Source organism: Sminthopsis crassicaudata, chromosome 6, assembly GCF_048593235.1.
Source record: "Sminthopsis crassicaudata isolate SCR6 chromosome 6, ASM4859323v1, whole genome shotgun sequence".
NCBI lineage: Eukaryota > Metazoa > Chordata > Mammalia > Dasyuromorphia > Dasyuridae > Sminthopsis > Sminthopsis crassicaudata.
In genome coordinates this window covers 249258045-249277268 of record NC_133622.1, presented here as the reverse complement: position 1 = coordinate 249277268, position 19224 = coordinate 249258045, and the positions used below count along the sequence as shown (strand labels likewise).

Below are 19224 nucleotides of genomic sequence, written 5' to 3'. Positions count from 1 at the left end.
TAATGATTACTATTACTTTGCAATATGTTTCAGATTTGGTACTGAGGGCCTCCTTTCTTTTCCCCTCTTTTTTTCAGTAGTACCTTTAAGATTCTTGACTTTTTGTTCCTCCATATGAATGTTGGGATTATTTTTTTCCTAGCCCTACAAAATAGTATTTTGTGGTATTTGGTAGTATTGTCATTCTTAGTATATTAGCCCAACTAGGCTAAATGACTTGTCCAGATCCACAGAATTTATAATTGTCAGAGCTGGGACTTGAAAACCAAGTATTTGGATTCTAAGATCTTGACTTTTTAGTTTTATGTAGCTGAAAGAATGAGAAAACCCATCCAAAGAGCATGTGGAAATTGCAGGAAGAGCCTTCATTAAGTAAGCAAAGCCTTAAATTCATGAGTATTCTCCCTTATTTAGGAAATAAATGGGTGAAATGGAAACAAGCAGTCAGATGTTCATTTTTCTTCTCAAAACCTGTCTCCAGTCTGCTCTGTGTAGCATCATTAGTCTTTCTCTCTTGAATTGGAAGGCCTCAGACATTTAGTCAGACCCCATCTTTTTTACCGAGGCCTTTAAAGAGTTCTGATTCTAGGTTTATTATTGTGGCAGACCTGGGATCAAAAATCCAAATTTTCTGCTGTCCAGGTTTCTACCTGCTTTCACCTCTATATAGTCATAATTGATCCTAAGGAAGACGTTCCAAAGTTCTCAATCAACAGAGAAAAAGGAGTGTTGCTCTCTATAATGCAAAGGCAGGAAAGAAGGACTACTGCCTTTTGGAAAGATTTTCAAGTAATTGAAAGAAAAAAGCTATTTTGCTCACCCTTCATTTTCTGAAACACTTGCTTTTCCCCTGACCATTCAGATTTCTTGATGTTTCCTGTAGTGCTTTATTTTTACTGGAATCACTTTAAAATGTAAGTGTAACCATGAGCATATAGGCCAGTAACCGATGTGAAATTTTTTTTAACATTTAATATTTTTATTTTCTCTAGTTACATATAAAAGTTTTTTATATTTATTTTTTAAAACTTTTGAGTTCTAGATTTCTTCCCTTTCTCCCTACTCCACCCTACCCCCCCATTAAGGAAACACATGTGAAAGTATGCAAAACACTCCTATAAAAGTCATGTTATGAACAAAAACAGATCTTTCCCTCTTTCCCCTCCCTCCCTCCCCAGAAAAAAAACTCAAGAAAAATAGCTTTAAAAAAAAAAAAAAAAAAAGAGAGAGAGTATACTTCAATCTTTATTCAGACACAATTAGTTCTTTTTCTGTGTATGGACAGCATTTTTTATCACAAGACCTTCAGAGTAGTCTTGGATCCGCCTTCCATAGCTGCTCATCCCACAGCTTTGCTGTGACTTTGTGTGTAGTACGTTCCACTTAGCTCAAGCTCAAGGAGGACTTTGCAGATTTTTCTGAGAGCATCCTGCATAATCACATGCCGCAATTTATTCAGCCATTTCCCCACCACTGGGCATTCCCTCAATTTCCAATCCTTTGTCTGAGAGAAGAGCTACCATAAATATTTTGATACCTATAGGTCCTTTATCTTTATTTTTTAAAAAATAAATCATTAAATAAGTTGTTAGGTCCAAGCATATGCATGATTTTATAGAAATATGCTATTTCGAACCAGAAGATCTCTGTACTCTTCAATGCTGAAGATGTATGAGGATGTATTCTGATGGAAGTGGATATCTTCAACATAAAGAAGATCCAACTCACTTCCAGCTGATCAATGATGGACAGAAATAACTCCACCCAGAGAAGGAACACTGGGAAGTGAATGTAAACTGTTAGCGCTACTGTCTGTCTGCCCAGGTTACTTATACCTTCGGAATCTAATACTTAATGTGCAACAAGAAAATGGTATTTTCACACAGATATTGTAACACATGTAAAATGTATGGGATTACCTGCCATCGGGGGGAGGGTATGGAGGGAGAGGGGGATAATTTGGAAAAATGAATACAAGGGATAATATAAAAAAAATTACTCATGCATATATACTGTGGAAAAAAAATTCTAAAAAAAAAATGCTATTTCAAAAGATAATTCTGAAAGTATTTCGAATCTGGCTTAGCCTCTCAGTTCCTAGGCTTAATTCTGTAGCTCTGTTTTTGAATAATGTTTAAAGATCATTAGCAGGAACAGGGCCTGATGTGGGAGGTATGTGTGGGAGAGTGTGGGTGTGGGTGTTTTCCTTGCCTCGTAAAAAATGCGGCATTTTAAAAAAGAATGGAAAATCTTGGATCATAACTTAGCCTTGAGTCACACACACACACACACACACACACACACACACACACGTTGTGTTCATTAAAGTGTAGGAGCTTAGAATGAGAAACTTTATAAAAGTTGTTGCAAAAGGCCGGTGGATGGTTTCATTCTGATCACATGAGTTGGGGGGTGTCCATGACAAGATGTCCTGGAGTGGTTTGATTAGCCTCAGTCTACAGACCTGGGTGAATTCAGAAAAAAAAAAGACCGTGGTGGACCATGATCCCTGATTTTCTTCTTCGATACAAACCACCCTCTGGTGTCCTGTGGATAGTTTTGATGTTTTGACTTTTTACAGATGCTTTTTACCGTTAGCTGATTTCTTTTGATTTCAGTCCTAGTATTGTGCTTTCTTGTAGGACCAACTGAAAGAGCGGGCCGGGATTTAGCAGGCGTGTCCACCCCTCGTATCTGGCCTTTCTCCAGCAGCAGTACAACAACACAGTTTGTATTACTTATTCATTTAAATACATTCACAATACTGAAGTAACCTTCCCCCCCCTTGTTTTCAAATTGGACTAGAAATCAATTTTTTAGGCTCTGAAAAGCTAGAGGCTAATGACAGATTGGGCCGGCATATGGGTTGGTTTTTGCCAGATGCCAGCAGGGTGGCGGAGGGAGTGTTGGACTCAGCAGCCAGAGGACCTGGGCTTCCACGCTCCATGCTGCAAGGGACCCCAGAAGCTGTCTAGCTCCCCCAGGAAACTGAGGCTCGGGGAAGTCTGCTGATCTGTCAGTCAGCCAGCAGGCCTTGATTAGACAGACAGTGAGAGTGCACCGGGGGCAGCAAGGGCACCAGGGTGGCTGCTGTAGTCTCGGGGAGAAGGGATGGAAAGGTGGGAAGGACATCCGGAAGCTTGTGGAGGAGGGGGGGGGGTGTGGTCAAAGCTTTGGGGGGTGGCGTGGGGAGAGCCTTGCGGCTCAGAGACCAGCCAGCAAGGTGTCGCAGGACACAGGCTGGGAGGTGGTCCTGAAGAGAAGCAGGTGTGCCTGAGAGAGGAAAACCAGCAAGGCTTGGCAGCAGGTGGGGGTAGGAGAGGGGAGGATGGGAGGGTGGGAGAGGCTCCCACGCTGCCAGCCTGGGTGAGTGGGAGGGCGCCATGTTCCCACTTACAACAGTGAAGTTGGGAGAGCTGTGGGCTTTGGAGAGACACTGAACTCTGGGGTGTGTGGCGTTGGAGCTGTCTAGGAGAGAGGTTAGGGCTGGAAAAATAAACTGAGCCTGAAGATGAGAGCCGAAGCCATGGCAGCCCATGGGAGCCATGCACGGTGGTGCCATCTTGCTGCTGCCCTTGTTGTCCCAGAGAATTTGGTGCTAGAATTAATAGGGAACCTTTGGAGTCTCAGGCGTATAAAGAACTTTCTTTACCATGACGTGTACTCTGTGTTCCCTTCAGTCATTGCCAACACTCTGGTGCAGACCCTCATTGCCTCATCCCCAGAGTTTGTAATGGGAGGCCGGAGGGATGGCACATCAGGCATGGGCACAGCTAGACAGGAGACAGGCATGAGGAGCAGAGCCGGGATTTGGATCTGAGCCCATGAAATTGGGGTTCTGTCTGCCCCAAGTCCCTCCCCATCCTGTCCGTTCTGCTCTCGGCTGTCCCATCTCTCTGTTATCCTCCCTATGTGCTAAACTCCAGCGGCTCCGTGTGGCCCCTCAGGATCAAAGAGAAAATCCCCAGCCTTTGCTGCTTTTCTGGTCTTAATCATCAGATAGTCATCTTGACTCTCCTACCTGCACTCTCTAAGACCCAGCGGCCTCCCCACTTTAGCCCCCTCCTTATTCCCCCCTTGTCCATTGTGTCTCTGTTCAGATGCTCCTGTTTTGACCATTCCATGTTAGTGTGGGCAGTGCCAGGCTTGGGGCAGTGCCAGGGCGGGGTAAGAAGCCGGGCAGCTTGCCTGTTGGCGCCCCCCGCTGGCGTTAGGAAGTTGGCACCCATCTTCCAATCCCATGCCTCGCCCATGTGAGTCCTTACTTTACAGGGGACCATCAGAAAGCTAGCGGTTATCCCTGGGTTTTGGAGGGCTGGAGAGTTGTCTTCTACGACACTCAGGAGCAGCCAGCAGACCCTCGTGATGAGCTCCAGGGAGAGTCCGGCCTTCTTGGGCCAGTCCAGTTAGAGTGGCCTAGCAGGGAGTCCTTAGTTGGCCCGAGGTCGCTGGCTGCCGCTTGCTTACTCAAACCTGTGTTCTCATCCTCAGGCGCATGCGACCTCTGCTGTCCGTCGGCTCTCTGGGCTGGTGTGCACCATGGCATGGTCCAGTTACTTTATAAGAGGTTTTCTAGGTAACCCTGGAAGTTAGCCCTCCCCCACTGAGGTGGGTGGGTGAGGCAGGGACCGCCGCGTTGAGGCACTTGCCAGTCTGGGGGGACCGCCGGGCCAAGGCACCTGCCATTCCGGGGGGACCGCCAGGCCAAGGCACCTGCCAATCCGGAAGGCCGCTGGGGCCCTCCTTAGTGTCCTCATCAGGGCAGCCCTCTCGAGGCGCATGAGTGAAGCCCCAGCTTGATCAGCAGCCCAGCAGGGGGGAAAGGCGAGAGCGACAGGAGGTCCCGGGCTAGCTGTGGGGGTTGTGGTTTCCTCAACTGGTCAGTGAGTCTTTCGTGCCTGCCTTGCTCCCTGTGGGAGATGCTGGGAGGCTCTGAGGGTCAAAGGCACAGAGGGATCCCATTGCGGGAGGAGCACCCACCCCAGGCAGCGGCAGTTACTCTCATCCAGGCTCTTAGGGTAAGGCTGTCTATCACCTGCCTTGGGGCCCTCCTGATCTGGTGATGCCGGTGTGAGAAAAGTGCCCCTTGCAGGTCTGGTCCAGGAGGCGAGCTTGCTGGCTTTTCGGCTCTTCCTCCTTGGCTGTGGGCTGCCTGTGGGGTCGGTCCTTCCCCAGCTTGTTGCCATGGCCCTCCCCTCCCTGCCCCCACAAGTCATGGCTGAGCCAGATGGCCAGCCTCAGGCTGTCCAAAGTCTTGGGGCTGTGGCTGCCCAGCCTGTGTTCCTGGTGTTCCCGTAGTCACCAGGTGTGTGCTAGCGGGTCGATGGATGAGACCTCCAGAGCTAGGCTCCCGACTTTGTTCCTGAATGCTGAGCATGGTTGGTGGTGATTCCAGCTCCTTGGCACCAGGGAGTGGAGGTTGCCTCCTCCCTCCAGAAGAGCCCGGAGCGTGCTGCTAGTGATTGGATACTAGCCGGAGCCTCCCCAGAGCTTCCCTGAAGGCCCCTTTGATGCCTGCTCTCCCGCCTCTGGCGCCGTCGCTCTCTCTGGGAAGGTCAGCAAAGGGCTCTCTCAGGGCACTTGTTCTCTCTGCCCCACACAGGTGGTGACACCATGGAGCGCCCAGCACCCTGCCCCGTGCAGATTGTCGTGGTGGACAAGGATCAGCATTCCTTTGTGCTGGACGAGCAGGCCTTGACCCGGGTCCTCTTACAAGAGCACGTCAGGGACCTCGACGCGGTCGTGGTATCAGTGGCCGGAGCCTTCCGCAAGGGCAAATCTTTCTTCCTCGACTTCTTGCTTCGCTTCCTGTATAACCAGGTGGGCCACAATCCCTGGAGGTCGGGAGTCCTTGTGGTGCTTGTTTTTCTGGCTTCCTGTTTAAGAGAGACTGCTTTCCCGTCTTGCAGAAGGAGCGTGACCATCCACAGTGGTTGGGTAATGATGATGAGCCGCTCACAGGATTTTCGTGGCGGGGGGGTTCTGACCCTGAAACGACTGGAATTCAGATCTGGAGTGAAATTTTCATTATGGAGAAGCCTAATGGGAAAAAGGTGAGGGCAGAGGAGCATCTCCACACACACACAGAACGCTGCCTTTTTGATCATTGTCTGAAATCGATTCACACAAAACCTCTCTGTATTGACGTACAGTTTGGAAAATTGTTATCTCGCTGTATTATCCTCTTTAAGCCAATGAAACCAAAATAACCCTCTCCAACTTTTAAAGTTGGATTTTTGACTTCTAGGCCCCTCAGAGCAGAGTTCATTTCCCCTCCCTCCTATATCCCCTTCTCTTCTCTGCTTGGTCATGTTTTGTATTTGTATTTGTAGTTACATTTTTATTCCAGTCCAGTTTTACTTATTTGCCTCCTTTCTCATACACACTATTTTGATTTTGATTTGATTTGAGTTACTTTACAACAATCTTTGCAGATTTTTTCCTATTATTTACTATTACAATTTATCAATATGCCATGCTTTATTTAGTGATGCATGCTAATTCAGTTTTTAAAATATAATCGTCAAACATTCTCTATTCTCTGTCCTTCTCACTCCTTCTCGAAATTAAATAAATGAAAGGAAAAACGAGACCCTCGTTGCAGAACAGCATAAACGAGCAAAGCAGATTCCCATGTCTCCTCCTACATTGGATTTCCTCCTGGTGATTACTTGTCCCGAGAAGTCGTCCCTGGTTGGTGCTGGCTTTAGGGGACGGCAAGCTGAAAGCTCCTTGGTTTTTCACCCATTGACCTGAAAGTGTGGACAAAAAAAGAGACTGAATCTGACAGACTTTTGGGGCCGCATGGGCAGCACTGTAGAAATGGTAAAAAGGAGGGAGAGTGGCTCAGCTGGGCCTTCCTCGAGCTTCCCTGAATGGCTCTGACTTTGTTCTGTTTACATCTTTCCATGTACAGTCAGTAGGTGCCTGGTGGTGTGCAAGTGATATTTAGCACACAGGTGCTCAAGGAGAAAGGGAGTGGTCAGGAAGCCTCCCCACCCCCACGCTGACATGTTTGCATCCCATGCCGGGGAGTGAAGGCAGGCACTGCCAGTCAGTGCCGGCCTGAGAAAGTGCTTGGGGCTGGGAGATAAGGAGACTTTCCTATCCTCATAGTTTAGCAGTTCCCAAGAGAAATGAAGGCAACTTTGTGGGGGACGGCTTGCTCCACCCCTTCCGCTTTTGTCCTTTTCCTGCACCTTTCCCCTGTCACACTAAGTCCCTTTATCTGCTCTCAAGCAGACTTCTGTAAAGTGGGAACTCTTTGGGTTCCACATGCATGTTCATTTCTCTTGTTAAAAAACCCCTAGATTTCACCTAAGTTTTGGGGTGTTGTGATTGTCATTGACGGGCTCTAGATCACCCAGAGTGATGCAGAGCTTGGGATGAGGCCAGAGCCTCTTGCTTCCTGGCCTTTTCCAGTTCTTTTTGGATCTTTTTGGATCTGGTGCCCTTATGGACTCTCTATTATTCTTTTTTCTTTAATTTTAAATTAAATTTAAATAAGTTTTAAAATTTAAATATAATATATAATTATATACATATAATTAAATATAAGTTGTAATTATATCATTATATAACAATTATAGAATTATATAAAATACATAATATATAATATAACAATATAATGTAAATAAATAAAATTAAAATACAGAAATGAAAATAAGTTAAATTAAAATTAAATTTTAAATTAATTAAATTTGATTACACCTTGCTTTCTGAATCATGTTGGGAGAGAAAGTCCAGAGCAAAAGGGAATAACCATGGGAGAGAAAAAAGAAATAGAAAAAAAGTGAATATAGCATATGTTGATTTAGATTTAGTGTCCTTAGTTCTTTCTCTGGTTGCAGATGCCATTTTCTGTCCAAAATCTCTTGGGATTCCTTTGGATCACTGAACCAGTGAGAAGAACCGAGCCTTTCATAGTTGATCATCGAACCCTGGTTCTGCTTGATTCGCTGAGCATCAGTTCATATAAATCCTCTCAGGCCTTTCTATAATCAGCTTGTTCATTTTTTTGTAGAACAATAATATTCCGTTACCTTCATGTACCACAACTTGTTCAGCCATTTTCCATTTGATGGGTAGCCACTCATTTTCCAAGTCTTTGCTACCACAAAAAGAGCTGCCACAAACATTTTTGCACATGTGGGCCCTTTTCCTACCTTTATGATTTTCTTGGGATACAGACCCAGTAGTAGCACTGCTGGGTCAAAGGGTATGCAGAGTTTCATGATCCTTTGGACATAGTTCCAAATTGCCCTCCACAATGGTTGTATCAGTTCACATCTCTACCAATTCCATAGTATCTCAATTTTCCCACATCCCTTCCAACATTTATTATCTTTTCCTGTCATTTTAACCAATCTGAGAGATGTGAGGTGATACCTCAGAATTGTTTTAATGTTCTTTTTTTTAATCAATAGTGATTTAGAGCCTTTTTCATGTCACTATAGATGGCTTTAATTTCATCATCTGAAAATTGTTCATTCATATCCTTTGACAATTTATCAATTGGGAAATGACTTGTATTCTTATAAATTTGACACAATCCCTTATATATATATATATATTAATGAGAAACATATATATGTGTGTGTGTATATATATATATATATACTTATCTGTATATATATTTATAGCCAGAAACACTGGCTATAAAATTTTTTCCCCGTCTTTGTACTTGTTTTGTGCAAAAACTTTAATCACAATTGTCCATTTTGCCTTTCATAATGTTCTCTAGTTCTTTGGTCATAAATTCCGCTCTTTTCTAAAGATCTGATAGATAAATTATCCCTTACTCTCCTAATTTGCTTATGATATCATCCTCTGTACCCAACTCATGTACCCATTTTGACATTATTTTGCTATGGAGTAGAGATGTAGGTCTATGCCGAATTTCTGACATACTATTTTCCAGTTTTCCCAGTAATTTGTCAAATAGTGAGTTCTTATTCTAGAAGCTGGAGTTAGGGGGTTTATCAAATGCTAGATTGCTATAGGCTTTGCTTATTGTGTCCTGTGTGTCTAATATATTTCACTGATCCGTCACTCTTAGTCAGTACCAAATGATGTTGATGACTACTGCTTTATAAGAGAGTTTTAGGTCCGGTACTGCTAAGCCTCCATCCTTTGTATTTTTTTCATTAATTCCCTTGATATTTTTGACCTTTTGTTCTTCCAGATGAATATTGTTATTTTATGGTTCTATAAAATAATTTTTGGCAGTTTGATTGATATGACACTGAACAAGTAAACCAATTTAGGCAGAATTGTCGTTTTTATTAGCTCATCCTACCCATGAGCAATTGATATTTTTCTAATTGTTTCAATCTGATTTTGTCTGAGGGCTCTCCATTTTGTAAGGCGTGCTTATATAAAATTATGTCATGCTGTTACAAATGAGAATAATGCTACCTGAAAAACCCTACAAATGAGAACAATGAAGACAATACTGCAAGTAATTACTTACCTTTAACATATATAATTAAATGTGTGGTTTTATTACTGTTTGTAGGATTAAGAGAAATTACATTAAGTTAATTAAATTAAGTCTGTAGGATTAAGAGAAATTAAAATGAACCTTCTTGGTTTCCTGTCCAAGCACAATAAGAATTCTGGCTCTGAGTCTGATCAGAAGATTGTAGTGGCTGCCTTTGGGGTGCCTTTGATGTCACGTCCTTGACGGAGGGGCAGGCGCCCCCTTCCTCCATGTTGCTCCACGTGCTTTCTTTCTCAAGCCGCCCTTGGGCAGCGAGTCAGAGAGGACTGGATCTTGCAGGGCTAAAACCACCGGGCAGGTTTGTTCACAAGGTCTCTTTGTAGGATAGTTGGCTTTTCAGAGCAGCTTTTTTACCCCCAGGCCTTCATTTTTCACATCCTTTTTGCATCTTGTTCAGGTTGCAGTTATTTTGATGGATACTCAAGGAGCTTTTGACAGCCATTCAACGGTGAAGGACTGTGCAACCATATTTGCCCTCAGCACTATGACCAGCTCCATCCAGGTGAGCCTGCCACCAGACGTTGCTGAATGGGAAGCTCGGGTTGGGGGTGTCCTGAGGCCCCTCAGGTCTTTGAGAAGGTCTCGTCTTCCTGGAGAGGGCCGCCTGCCTAGGTGGGAGGTATCAAGGAAGGATTTCCTTTGAAGAAGCCGCCTGGGCCTCTGCACTGTGAGCCGGGCTTGGGCTCCAGGATACGGCCCTGCAGTGTCTCAGACTTGGTGGGGGGGTTCTTCAGCTTAATCGTTCCTGTCTGGAGGGTGTTAATCTGAAACTGCTTTTGTTACAGATTTATAATTTGTCCCAGAACATTCAGGAGGACGACTTACAGCAGTTACAGGTAACATGACTCACAAGCTTTTGCTGTGGGATTGTCTCACCTCTTTTTAGGCAGTTGTCAGAGGGTGGTTTTCTATGTGAGGCTCCGGGGTGGGAGGAGGTTACTCCCCCAAGGACTGCCCAGGTCCCATATTTGGACTTTTCCACTTGGATTCTCTTCAGAAAACCTTAAGCAGCCGGGCTCATCCCCTCCTATATTCCTTTCTCCAGTGCCCCAGAGTCTTTGGCGGTATACTCCCCTCCTACTTCCCTGTACCTGGGCTAACTTGGAGACTGCTCTTCTATATCCAGTCCATTCCCTGGCTTATCATCCTCCTCTGTGTCCCCCATCCTGCCCCTTTGGGGATTAGACCACTACAGTAGCCATCAGTGCCTCCAGCTGTTGGCTCCTTGAGGACACCTGGCATGGTGTGAAACCAGGATCCTGGTATTCCTCTCGGCAGGAACTTGGGAGTGCCGCTCAAAGCCTGTCTATCCCCGGCAAGGCCTGGCCACATGCCTTGGGTGCTGCTGGGCCTATAGGTGGATGGCTCCCAGAAAGGCTGACAGTTCTCTTGGCTGGGGAGCGGTTTTGAACAGAATTTGGGTGTCATCCCCAAGTGTTGTTGACTTTGGTCTGAGTCGGTCTTTTCTTGCCTTATTTCATCAGCTCTTTGAGGGTCGGCCAGGTAGTTGTTTGGGCCGAGTACCTGAGTGTGTGGCGGGGATAGTCCCCTGAGCATAACGGAGCACTCCCTCCCTCATGATATGGATAACTTGGCTCCCTCAGCTCAGGGTCCCTAGCTCTGATCGCTCCCTGCCCACGGGCCCACCGACCCAGAGTTTGAGAGAGTGGGCAGCTGGGTCGGCCAGGCTGGTGGGGATGTGGTAAAGGGAGTCCCAGAGGAGCTATCTGCCCCTGGGGCCAAGCGCTGCCCATCTCTGGCCTTCCACACCAGGCAGTGGGGAGCAGAAGGTGGAAAGGTCAGGAACTTCACTGGAGCTTCTGGAAACATTTCAAAATGGAAAATTAGCCTCAGTTGGCAAACACCTCGGGAAGGAGGGAGGAGGTTCCTTAGAAGCAGTCGAGATTGCTTTCTGGAGAACAGGTTAGGTCGGACTCACCTTTCTTTTTTGGATAAGGTTGTGAAAGTAGCTGATAAGGGAAATGAGAGATGTGTCTGGCGCAGATTTTTAGCAACATTTTGGGTAGATTATCTGCTGTTGTTCTTGTGGAGGAGATAGTGAAATGTGGACTGGGAGTTGAGGTGGGAGAGATGGTTGCAGGATCATTGTTGAGGACCCAACTTTCCCATGATGGGAGACCTTGGGTGGGTCACCGCGGCACCCGCTTTTCCCCTGTCACGTTTTCACTAAGGGCTTGGACTAAGGCTCAGATGAAATGTTCACCAGGGAGGGGAGGGCGGTCATTGTTCCTGCTGGCAGCCTGATGGGCACAGAGCGTGTTCACCTTTAAGGAGCTATCAATGAGGGCTTGGCAAGGGGAGCGGTTTTGAACAGAATTTGGGTGTCATCCCCAAGGGTTGTTGACTTTGGATTCCCCATCGCCATCCTTAGTGGGAGGAAGTGGGCGGGAAAGCTTGAAGCAGGGGTCGCCAGGGAGGGGATGGCGCCCTTGTCCTTGGCCATTCGCCACTCTGGTGAAGCCGGGATTCCTCTGGACCACAGACAGCCAAGCTCCCAGACCTCGGCCTCCGTCAAGGTGCCTGAGATTTCCTAGGATGGAAAAGCCAGTAACAGAGAAGTTGGGAGCAGAGTCCGGTTGAGGTGCGTGATGACTGAGTCTTTAAGTTAGACTGAGTTGAGTTGCCCTTGTGTTGTCTAAGGTGCCAGGGAGGAGAGAGGCTGGCACTGGACAATGGAGATTGAGAGGCCGGTGGCAGCTCCGGGGCTGCACGAGCTCTCCAAGAGGATGAAGGAGGAAGAGGGGAACCTGAGGCACAAAGCCATGGCTGAGAGAGCCTGCACCTGAGAGCTGGTGGAGTGCTGGGGACCCGCAGAGGCCTGAGCTCAGACCAGAGGGGTTCCTCGCGAAGCCATTGCCATAGGCTGTTCTTTCGTCCATTGGGGGTTGGGAAGCAAGTAGGGGCTGTGGCCCCCTCCAACTGTCTCCTCAGCTGCTGAGCAGCTCCCTCCTGCCTCAGGTTTCCCCTCTAGTGATCGGTCATAAGTTGTTTAAGTCCGTGCTGGGGTCAGACATACAAAGGAAACATTCTCTTATTGCAAGGAATTCCCGTTCTGTCAGAGGAGACGTCTGTGGCCAGACATGCAGGGAGTAAATACAGATATTGGCAGAGGAGCTAAACCAGGGGTTCTCAAACTGCGGCCCGTGGGCCAGATGCAGCCACTGAGAACGTTTATGCAGCCCACCAGGATATGGCAAATGGCTGAGGGGCGGACACAGAGTGTGAGCTTTTGTTTTTATTATAGTCCGGCCTCCCACAGTCTGAGGGACAGGGAACTGGCCCCCTATTTACCAAGTTTGAGGACCACTGAGCTAAACTGTTAGGGAAGGAAGGCATGATGGGGCTGGGGCAGGGCAAAGGTAGGGAAGTGGGAGGACAGAGGAAGCCAGGTTGTCGGAGGAAGTGACGGCCGCTGGGGCAGGATCGGGGGCAGAGGCCGGGCAGTGGGAGCCGAGGAGGAGGGTGATGCTTTCTGGAGGCAAGAGGAAGGACAGGCACTCGGTCCGAGCTTCTCTGAAGGAAAAGTTGGGGAGGGGGTGTGCTAGAGGTGGATGTTGGCATGGGGGAGGGAGCTGAGGAGTGGTCCGAGGCAGGGTGTGCCTTTGAGGTTGGGTGTCCCACAGGTGCCATGGGAGGGCAGAGGGGGAAGGAAGGGGTGGTGAGGAGCTCTGACTGGGGAGAGGTTGTGGAGAGTGGGAGTCATCCCTGGGCATTCCTCTAGAAATGACTGGGAGGCTGCTGATGGGCAGCCCTGAGACAGGCCCACTGATGTAGAAATGGGATGATGGGGACCTGCGGGGTTGCCCTGAGCCCCTCAGGCACGGGCCAGAATATGGGACCCTCCTCACTCCCCCGCGGCCAGTTTTTCTCCTTTCTGGAGCTCTGCATGCCCGGCTGGCTAGCGTGTCATTTTCTCATGGGACAAACTGTGCCCAGCTGGGCCCGACCTTTCTCTCCAGGCGTGGCTCAAAACCCCAGCTTGGAGCCTCTTGAGAGGCTCTCGCAGACGTTTATTTCGTGTGTCTTAAGGCAGTCTTGGTTGTTTCTGCTTGTGTCGCACACTGGACCAGGGCTGGCCTCTTCTTCCTTTGCATTCTCTTCTTGGTCTGCTGGAACTTCTGGGGACGGGGCCCCCAGTGCCGCCCCCTCGGGCTCTAGGCCAGCACCCTCCCCGGGAACCCTGGGAGGCCATGTGCGTCCTGCCCTCCCTCCCCCCAAGCACTAAACTGGGAGGAAAACTTTATGGAAGCAGCAGTGAGCCAGGCCCGCTCCTGGAAGACAGGGGAGACGCGCCGCCGGGGCACACTGGGCTGAGAGGGGTTCACACCAGAGACATGGTCTCCACTGCTGTGTTTTCACCTCTTCCTTTACATTTGTCTGTTTTTCAAAGTTGTTCACGGAATATGGTCGGCTGGCAATGGATGAAGTTTCCCAGAAGCCCTTTCAGGTGCGTGCCTCCCTCTGGCTGGCATTGGCTGGCGATAGCTTTGTGCCACGTGTCCCCTGCACCCAGGGGGAGGTGACAGTTCCCAGGGGTCACACTTGTCAGCGAGCCCCTTGCCCTGGGGCCTCGGAATGAGTCCCACTTTATAGATGGGGAAACTGAGGCAGAGTCTTGCCGACTTGAAGCCCTGCTCCTTCTCTCCCCGCGCAGACGCTGATGTTTCTGATCCGAGACTGGAGCTTTCCTTACGAGTACAGCTACGGACTTGAGGGAGGCATGGCGTTTCTGGAGAAGCGCTTGCAGGTAACTCCGGGCCGAGGGGTGTTAGTCGGCCGCTCTCACTCCGCGCAGGTTATTGGTGTGGAAGCATGGGCAGCAGCTAGGGCGGCCCTCGGCCCCTGGCCCAGACTGAAAGAACTCCATTTAGAGCATTCTTGGTGATGAGGGCGCCGGCGCATCCGGCAGAGCCTCTCTCTTCTGGTGCTCCCTGGCTTGGCCGCCTGTGCAGGCCCCGGACCTCCTCGCTCATGCTGCGGTCGTGTGCGCGTGGGCTTCTCTGCGTCACGACAGCATCTGGTGGGGCGGTCCTGGCGGCTGCTGGGCTCCCCGAGGCCCTGGCTTCAGGGGGTCTGTGCTGTCGCTCCGTCTGGTCACAGGAGCTGAGTTCCGGTTCTTGGGTCATTGTTGGCAGGTTAAGGAGCAGCAGCACGAGGAAATTCAGAATGTCCGAAATCACATTCGCTCGTGTTTCACCAGCGTCAACTGCTTCCTCCTCCCACATCCAGGGCTTCAGGTGGCCACGAGCTCGTCCTTCGACGGAAAACTGAAAGGTTTGTGCAGAAGATGAGCTCGGGGTCAGGAATGTGCTCGGCTTCTAGTGGCCCCTTGGTGAGAGGCCGCGTGGCTCAGGACTTCCCGCAAGGAAGCCCCCCTGCCTCGGCCTGAGCCTCGTGCCAGAGCCTGCGGGGTCTTGGCCACTGTTTCTCCTTCGATGAAATGGTAAAAATGGGGGCTTTCCAGGGGGCATGCTGTTCCTGCAGAGCTTTTCCCAACAAGAGGGCCCAGGAGAGGGAGGCCACGCTCCTCAAGCCCACTGGTTCCTGGGGGACCGGGGGCAGCCGGGGACGCTGCTTCTGTTTTTGACCTGATTTGCTGGCAATAGCACAATGGCACCATTGTGCCTCAGTTTATTTATCGGTAAAAGTGGCCTAGCTTTGTTTCTGACCTGCCTCATGTTCCTATTAATGTCGGACCACGCTCATGGGTTAGCTCGGAGCTGGCTGTTGTCCGTGTGGCAGCCATTTGGGGAAAGAGGCTGACTTGGCGCCCAAGTTGGTCTGAATGGAGCCAGAGAAAAGGAGGTTGCTGGAACGATCTTTGCCCCCCACTTACCCAGCAGAGGCAGCTTTTCACCCAGTTGGCAGAGAGGCCGAGAGCTGCTGGTGTGCTGATTCAGAGCAAGCTCTGGGGCTCTCTGTGGGCAGATGGGATTGTGCCTGCCGTCTGTCTCCTGCCCTATCTGTTATACATGACTTCTCCTAATTGGACGAGGCTGGGAACCAGCAGTTGGCGTCTTCTGCGTGTCGGTGCATGTGCAGAGGCGGCTTCCTTCTGGGGCCCCAGGCCCCCCTCCTCAGAATCACGCTGTTGCTGATTTTTAAAATTTGCAATTGAAAGAAATGCCAGATTTTAAAGCATCACGTACAGATGCAGCTTTTCTCCCTGGGCCCTGCCCCATCCTGGAGTGACGTTTGCCCCCGGCACAGCGGGGTTGGGAGCCGTGGGCCTGGCCTGGTGTCTCCGGGAACGGAGCCGCTCGGGCTATGGTGGGTCGGGCGGTCACTGTTCCAGCACCGTTGGTTGCCTTGGCAATCCCACATAGCTGATTTGATGCACTTGAAAGCGAGATTCTGAGGGCCCAGGCGAGGTGGGCAGCTCAGGCTGAGGTTCCTCCTCCCTGAAAGGGGGGGACCCCTGCTGGGAGCTCCAGAGAACTAGAAGCATCATGTGACAGATCCGGAGAGAGCCGCAATGTCCCCCAGTACTCTCCTGGACGGCCAGCCACCTTATGTGTCCCGAGGGAGCGGGCCATCTGCCTCGGGCTCTGCTGCTCCTTCAGTGACTGGGCCCGTGTCTTAATGGCCTTTTTTCAGACTGGGAATGGGGATGAGGGTGATGTTTGTGATAATAATCCCTGTTGGTTACTAGCTCTGCCATCCTCTGGCTGCCTCAGTTTCCTCAGCTGTAAAATGGGATCATAATAACCCCTACATCCCAGGCTTATTGTGACAGTCAAATGAGCTAATATTTGTATAGTGCTTAACACAGTGTCTGGCACATAGTAGGTGCTTAGTAAGTAGGTACTTGTTCCCTCCCTCCCTCCTCTTTCTCAATCTCCTTTTCCTTCTCTCTCCCTTTTTCCTTCTCTTTCTCTCTCTCCCTTCTCCTTTTTCTCTTCTTTTGCTCCTTCCCTCCTTTCTTCTTTTTTCCTCGCCCTCCCTCCCCCCTCCTTTTTCATTCTCTCCCTTCTCCCTCCCTCCTTCCTTCTCTCCTCCTACCTCATGAGACAGTGGTGTGGAAACTAAGCTTAGGGATGGGTCTGGGTCATGGATCCGTTGATGGAGGGAGGAAGCTCCCTCTATGTGGGTCAGCATCTCTCGGCTCCGCCACGAGCCGCCGCCGGAGGGAGCGGCCAGAAGGGGCCTGCCTTACGCGGGGAGAGTCTGAAGGGGCCTCTCCCTCTCCAGAAGTCTCCTGGGGCTGCGCCCCCACAGCGCCTGCCCCCATCTGCCCCGGGCCCAGAAGTCACTGGGGCTTTGGTGGTCGCCTGACGCATCTTGCAGAGATCTAGACTTGCTGGTTTTGTCACTTTCTGAAAGGGCCCCCCTTGGGTCCCAAGATCCTTAAGTTGGGTGTGGGAGGTGCGGGGGAGGGCCGGGGAGGATGGGGGCTGGGACAGCCTCAGGCTCTGTCCTGGGCCTCTGGGGGGCTGAGTGCGGCCCGTGGCTCACGCTCTGCTCCCCTCTGCTCCCCGGACAGACATCTCTCCTGAATTCAAAGAACAGTTACAGACGCTGATACCATTTTTGTTAGAACCAAGCAAGTTAATGGAAAAGGAGATCAACGGCTCCAAAGTCAACTGTCGGGGCCTGCTGGAATATTTTAAGGTGAGCCCCCGCCTCTGGCTTGCCTGCCTCCAAGGAGCCAGCAGGGGCAGTGCCGCTCCGGGAGAGGGCCCACAGGGACGGGAGGGCCAGGCAGGTGTGAGGGGGCTCCTCCCCAGGCAGGAAGGGCCCACCCCGGGATGCTCCTGGCCGCCCACTGTGCTGCACCTTTGCATAATCGCCTCATGCTTCTCTTCCAGGCCTACATTAAGATTTATCAAGGAGAAGGGCTGCCTCATCCCAAGTCAATGCTTCAGGTGAGCCATTCGCCCCACACAAAGGACCAAAGGACGGGAGTCACTGCTTCTTGCTCCCCTCCCCCACAGTGCCCCAGAGGAGGGCTGAGCCCCATTCATTTGGAGGCCACTTCCCAGAATGCTCCATTGAAACTTTGGGACCAACTGTAGAAATAGGTGGCCTTGGAGTGGGAGCCCAAAGGTGGCTCCCTGCTGGGATCCCAGGGCTGCTGGGGACCGGGATGCTCCTGGCCTGACTTTGGAGTCCACTGTGCACCCCCTGGGGGACCTCCCTGGCAAGGCAGCCCCTTCCGGCCCTGATTTCCTTTTCTTCCCCTTCTCTCGGCCTTGCTGCCCCCTTCCCCAGATGAAGCATCCCTAGTACCCTCAGCTGGCTGCCCTGCCTTGGGTGCTCCCCAGCTTGGAGATGTCAGCAGTGGGTATGGGCTGCCCCCGCCCCGCCTCGGAGGCACGCTGACCAGTGAGGGCTGGTGTTGGGGGGCCTCATTCCTGGTCTCTGTGATGTCATTGAGGGAGTTCCCTGTGACCATGCTGCTCGTGCTGGGTGGTGCAGCCCCTCAGTGGACTGCACCCCGCCCCAAGGGGCACACAACGCAGCTGAAGAGTCAGGGAGGCAGGCTGAGCGTGCCCAGCATTGCTCCAGGGGCTGGGAAGCCTCTGGGACACTTGGGGACCCCAGAGATGACCCGTGGGTTATTCTCTCATGGGATCAACCATCTTATTTCCTTCGGGCCTCTCCTGTGGCCCGCCGTAGCCTGCCCCCTGCGGCGTCTTCCTCTTCGGTTCTTGGGGACTTGCCTTGTAGCCTCAAGGACATGGGAAAATCAGCATGAAAATGATGGGCAGAAGCTGCCGCCCCTAATCTGAGCAGTTAGCTTGGCTTGGTCCCTTGGCTAGGCCCTGGCCTGGAGGCCTAGGCTAGGGAGCTTGGGGTGGTCAGCACTCTGTCCTGTGCAGTCCTGTGCAGGGCCCATCCCTGGGAGCCCTTACCTGGGGCTGGTGGGGCCAGGACCTTCCGAGGAAGCTTTGCCATGAGGAGCCCTCCCGAGGGCACTGTACCAGCCAGATACCAACGCCAAGCCCAGTGGGGGCCTGTTGTTGTGACTTTCAAGTGATGGTGAAGGCGGGTCTTTTTGTGGCCTGCCAGTCAGTGAGCAAGCGCTCATGTGCCCCGTGGTAGCCAAAGCCCGGCATCCTTGGCAGGGGCAGATGGGGGCCCGCTTGTTGGGATGGTGTATGGTGTGGAAGCCAAGAGTTCAGCCTGATCTTGGGCTCCGAAGGGCACGGACCTGCTGCTGCTGGTCCTCTCCTCCCTTAGGAGGAGCTATTCTTGGCACGAGCGCCTCCCGCCGGAGGTGCCAGTAGGGTACGAGCTGGCCGTGCACGTGGACTGAAGACGAAGGCTGAAAGAGGGTTGGGGGGATGGGCTGCAAGAGGAGCAGAAGCCAGAGGCATGTTTGTTGAGGTGCAGCTCGGGAAGATGGAAGAATCTGCTCCTCGTGACTGGCCAGCGTGCCACGTCGGGCCCTGGGACCTTTGGGGACGAGGGCCTCGGGAACCTGGTTGAACTTGGCTCATGAATGGGGGGGAGAGAAGAAAGCTCATTGCGGTCACTCGAGGATGGGGCCGGGTAAAGCTTCTGTCCCTTTCTTCAAAGGCCACCGCAGAAGCCAACAACCTAGCCGCAGCGGCATCTGCCAAGGACATGTACTACAACAACATGGAGAAGGTAGTCGGGAGCTGGGAGGGTGGGGAGGGAGCCCTTCTTGGCAAAGGCCCTTGGGGCCCTCCGGGCCTGATCCGCAGCTGTGGGGGGCGCCCGACAGCCCCTGGCCT

General features: G+C 50.9%; 1 protein-coding gene across 6 annotated transcripts in view; it reads left to right on the top strand.

Moving 5' to 3' along the window:
• The window catches only part of ATL3 (atlastin GTPase 3), a 33224-nt gene that overhangs the window by 9612 nt on the left and 4388 nt on the right, over nt 1-19224 (top strand). For 2 of the 6 annotated variants that reach the window (XM_074273329.1, XM_074273331.1), the window contains exons 2-13: nt 2643-2727; nt 4492-4576; nt 5603-5820; nt 5910-6053; nt 9900-10004; nt 10288-10338; nt 13914-13970; nt 14178-14270; nt 14659-14797; nt 17007-17134; nt 17332-17388; nt 19046-19117. In XM_074273329.1, the coding sequence (XP_074129430.1) occupies nt 4540-4576; nt 5603-5820; nt 5910-6053; nt 9900-10004; nt 10288-10338; nt 13914-13970; nt 14178-14270; nt 14659-14797; nt 17007-17134; nt 17332-17388; nt 19046-19117 (1101 nt within the window). In that variant the 5' untranslated portion in view covers nt 2643-2727; nt 4492-4539. Of the gene's footprint in view, nt 1-2624; nt 2728-4491; nt 4577-5602; nt 5821-5909; nt 6054-9899; nt 10005-10287; nt 10339-13913; nt 13971-14177; nt 14271-14658; nt 14798-17006; nt 17135-17331; nt 17389-19045; nt 19118-19224 lie in introns of all 6 variants that reach the window. The other 4 variants (XM_074273333.1, XM_074273334.1, XM_074273332.1 and 1 more) reach the window with 3 other exon arrangements.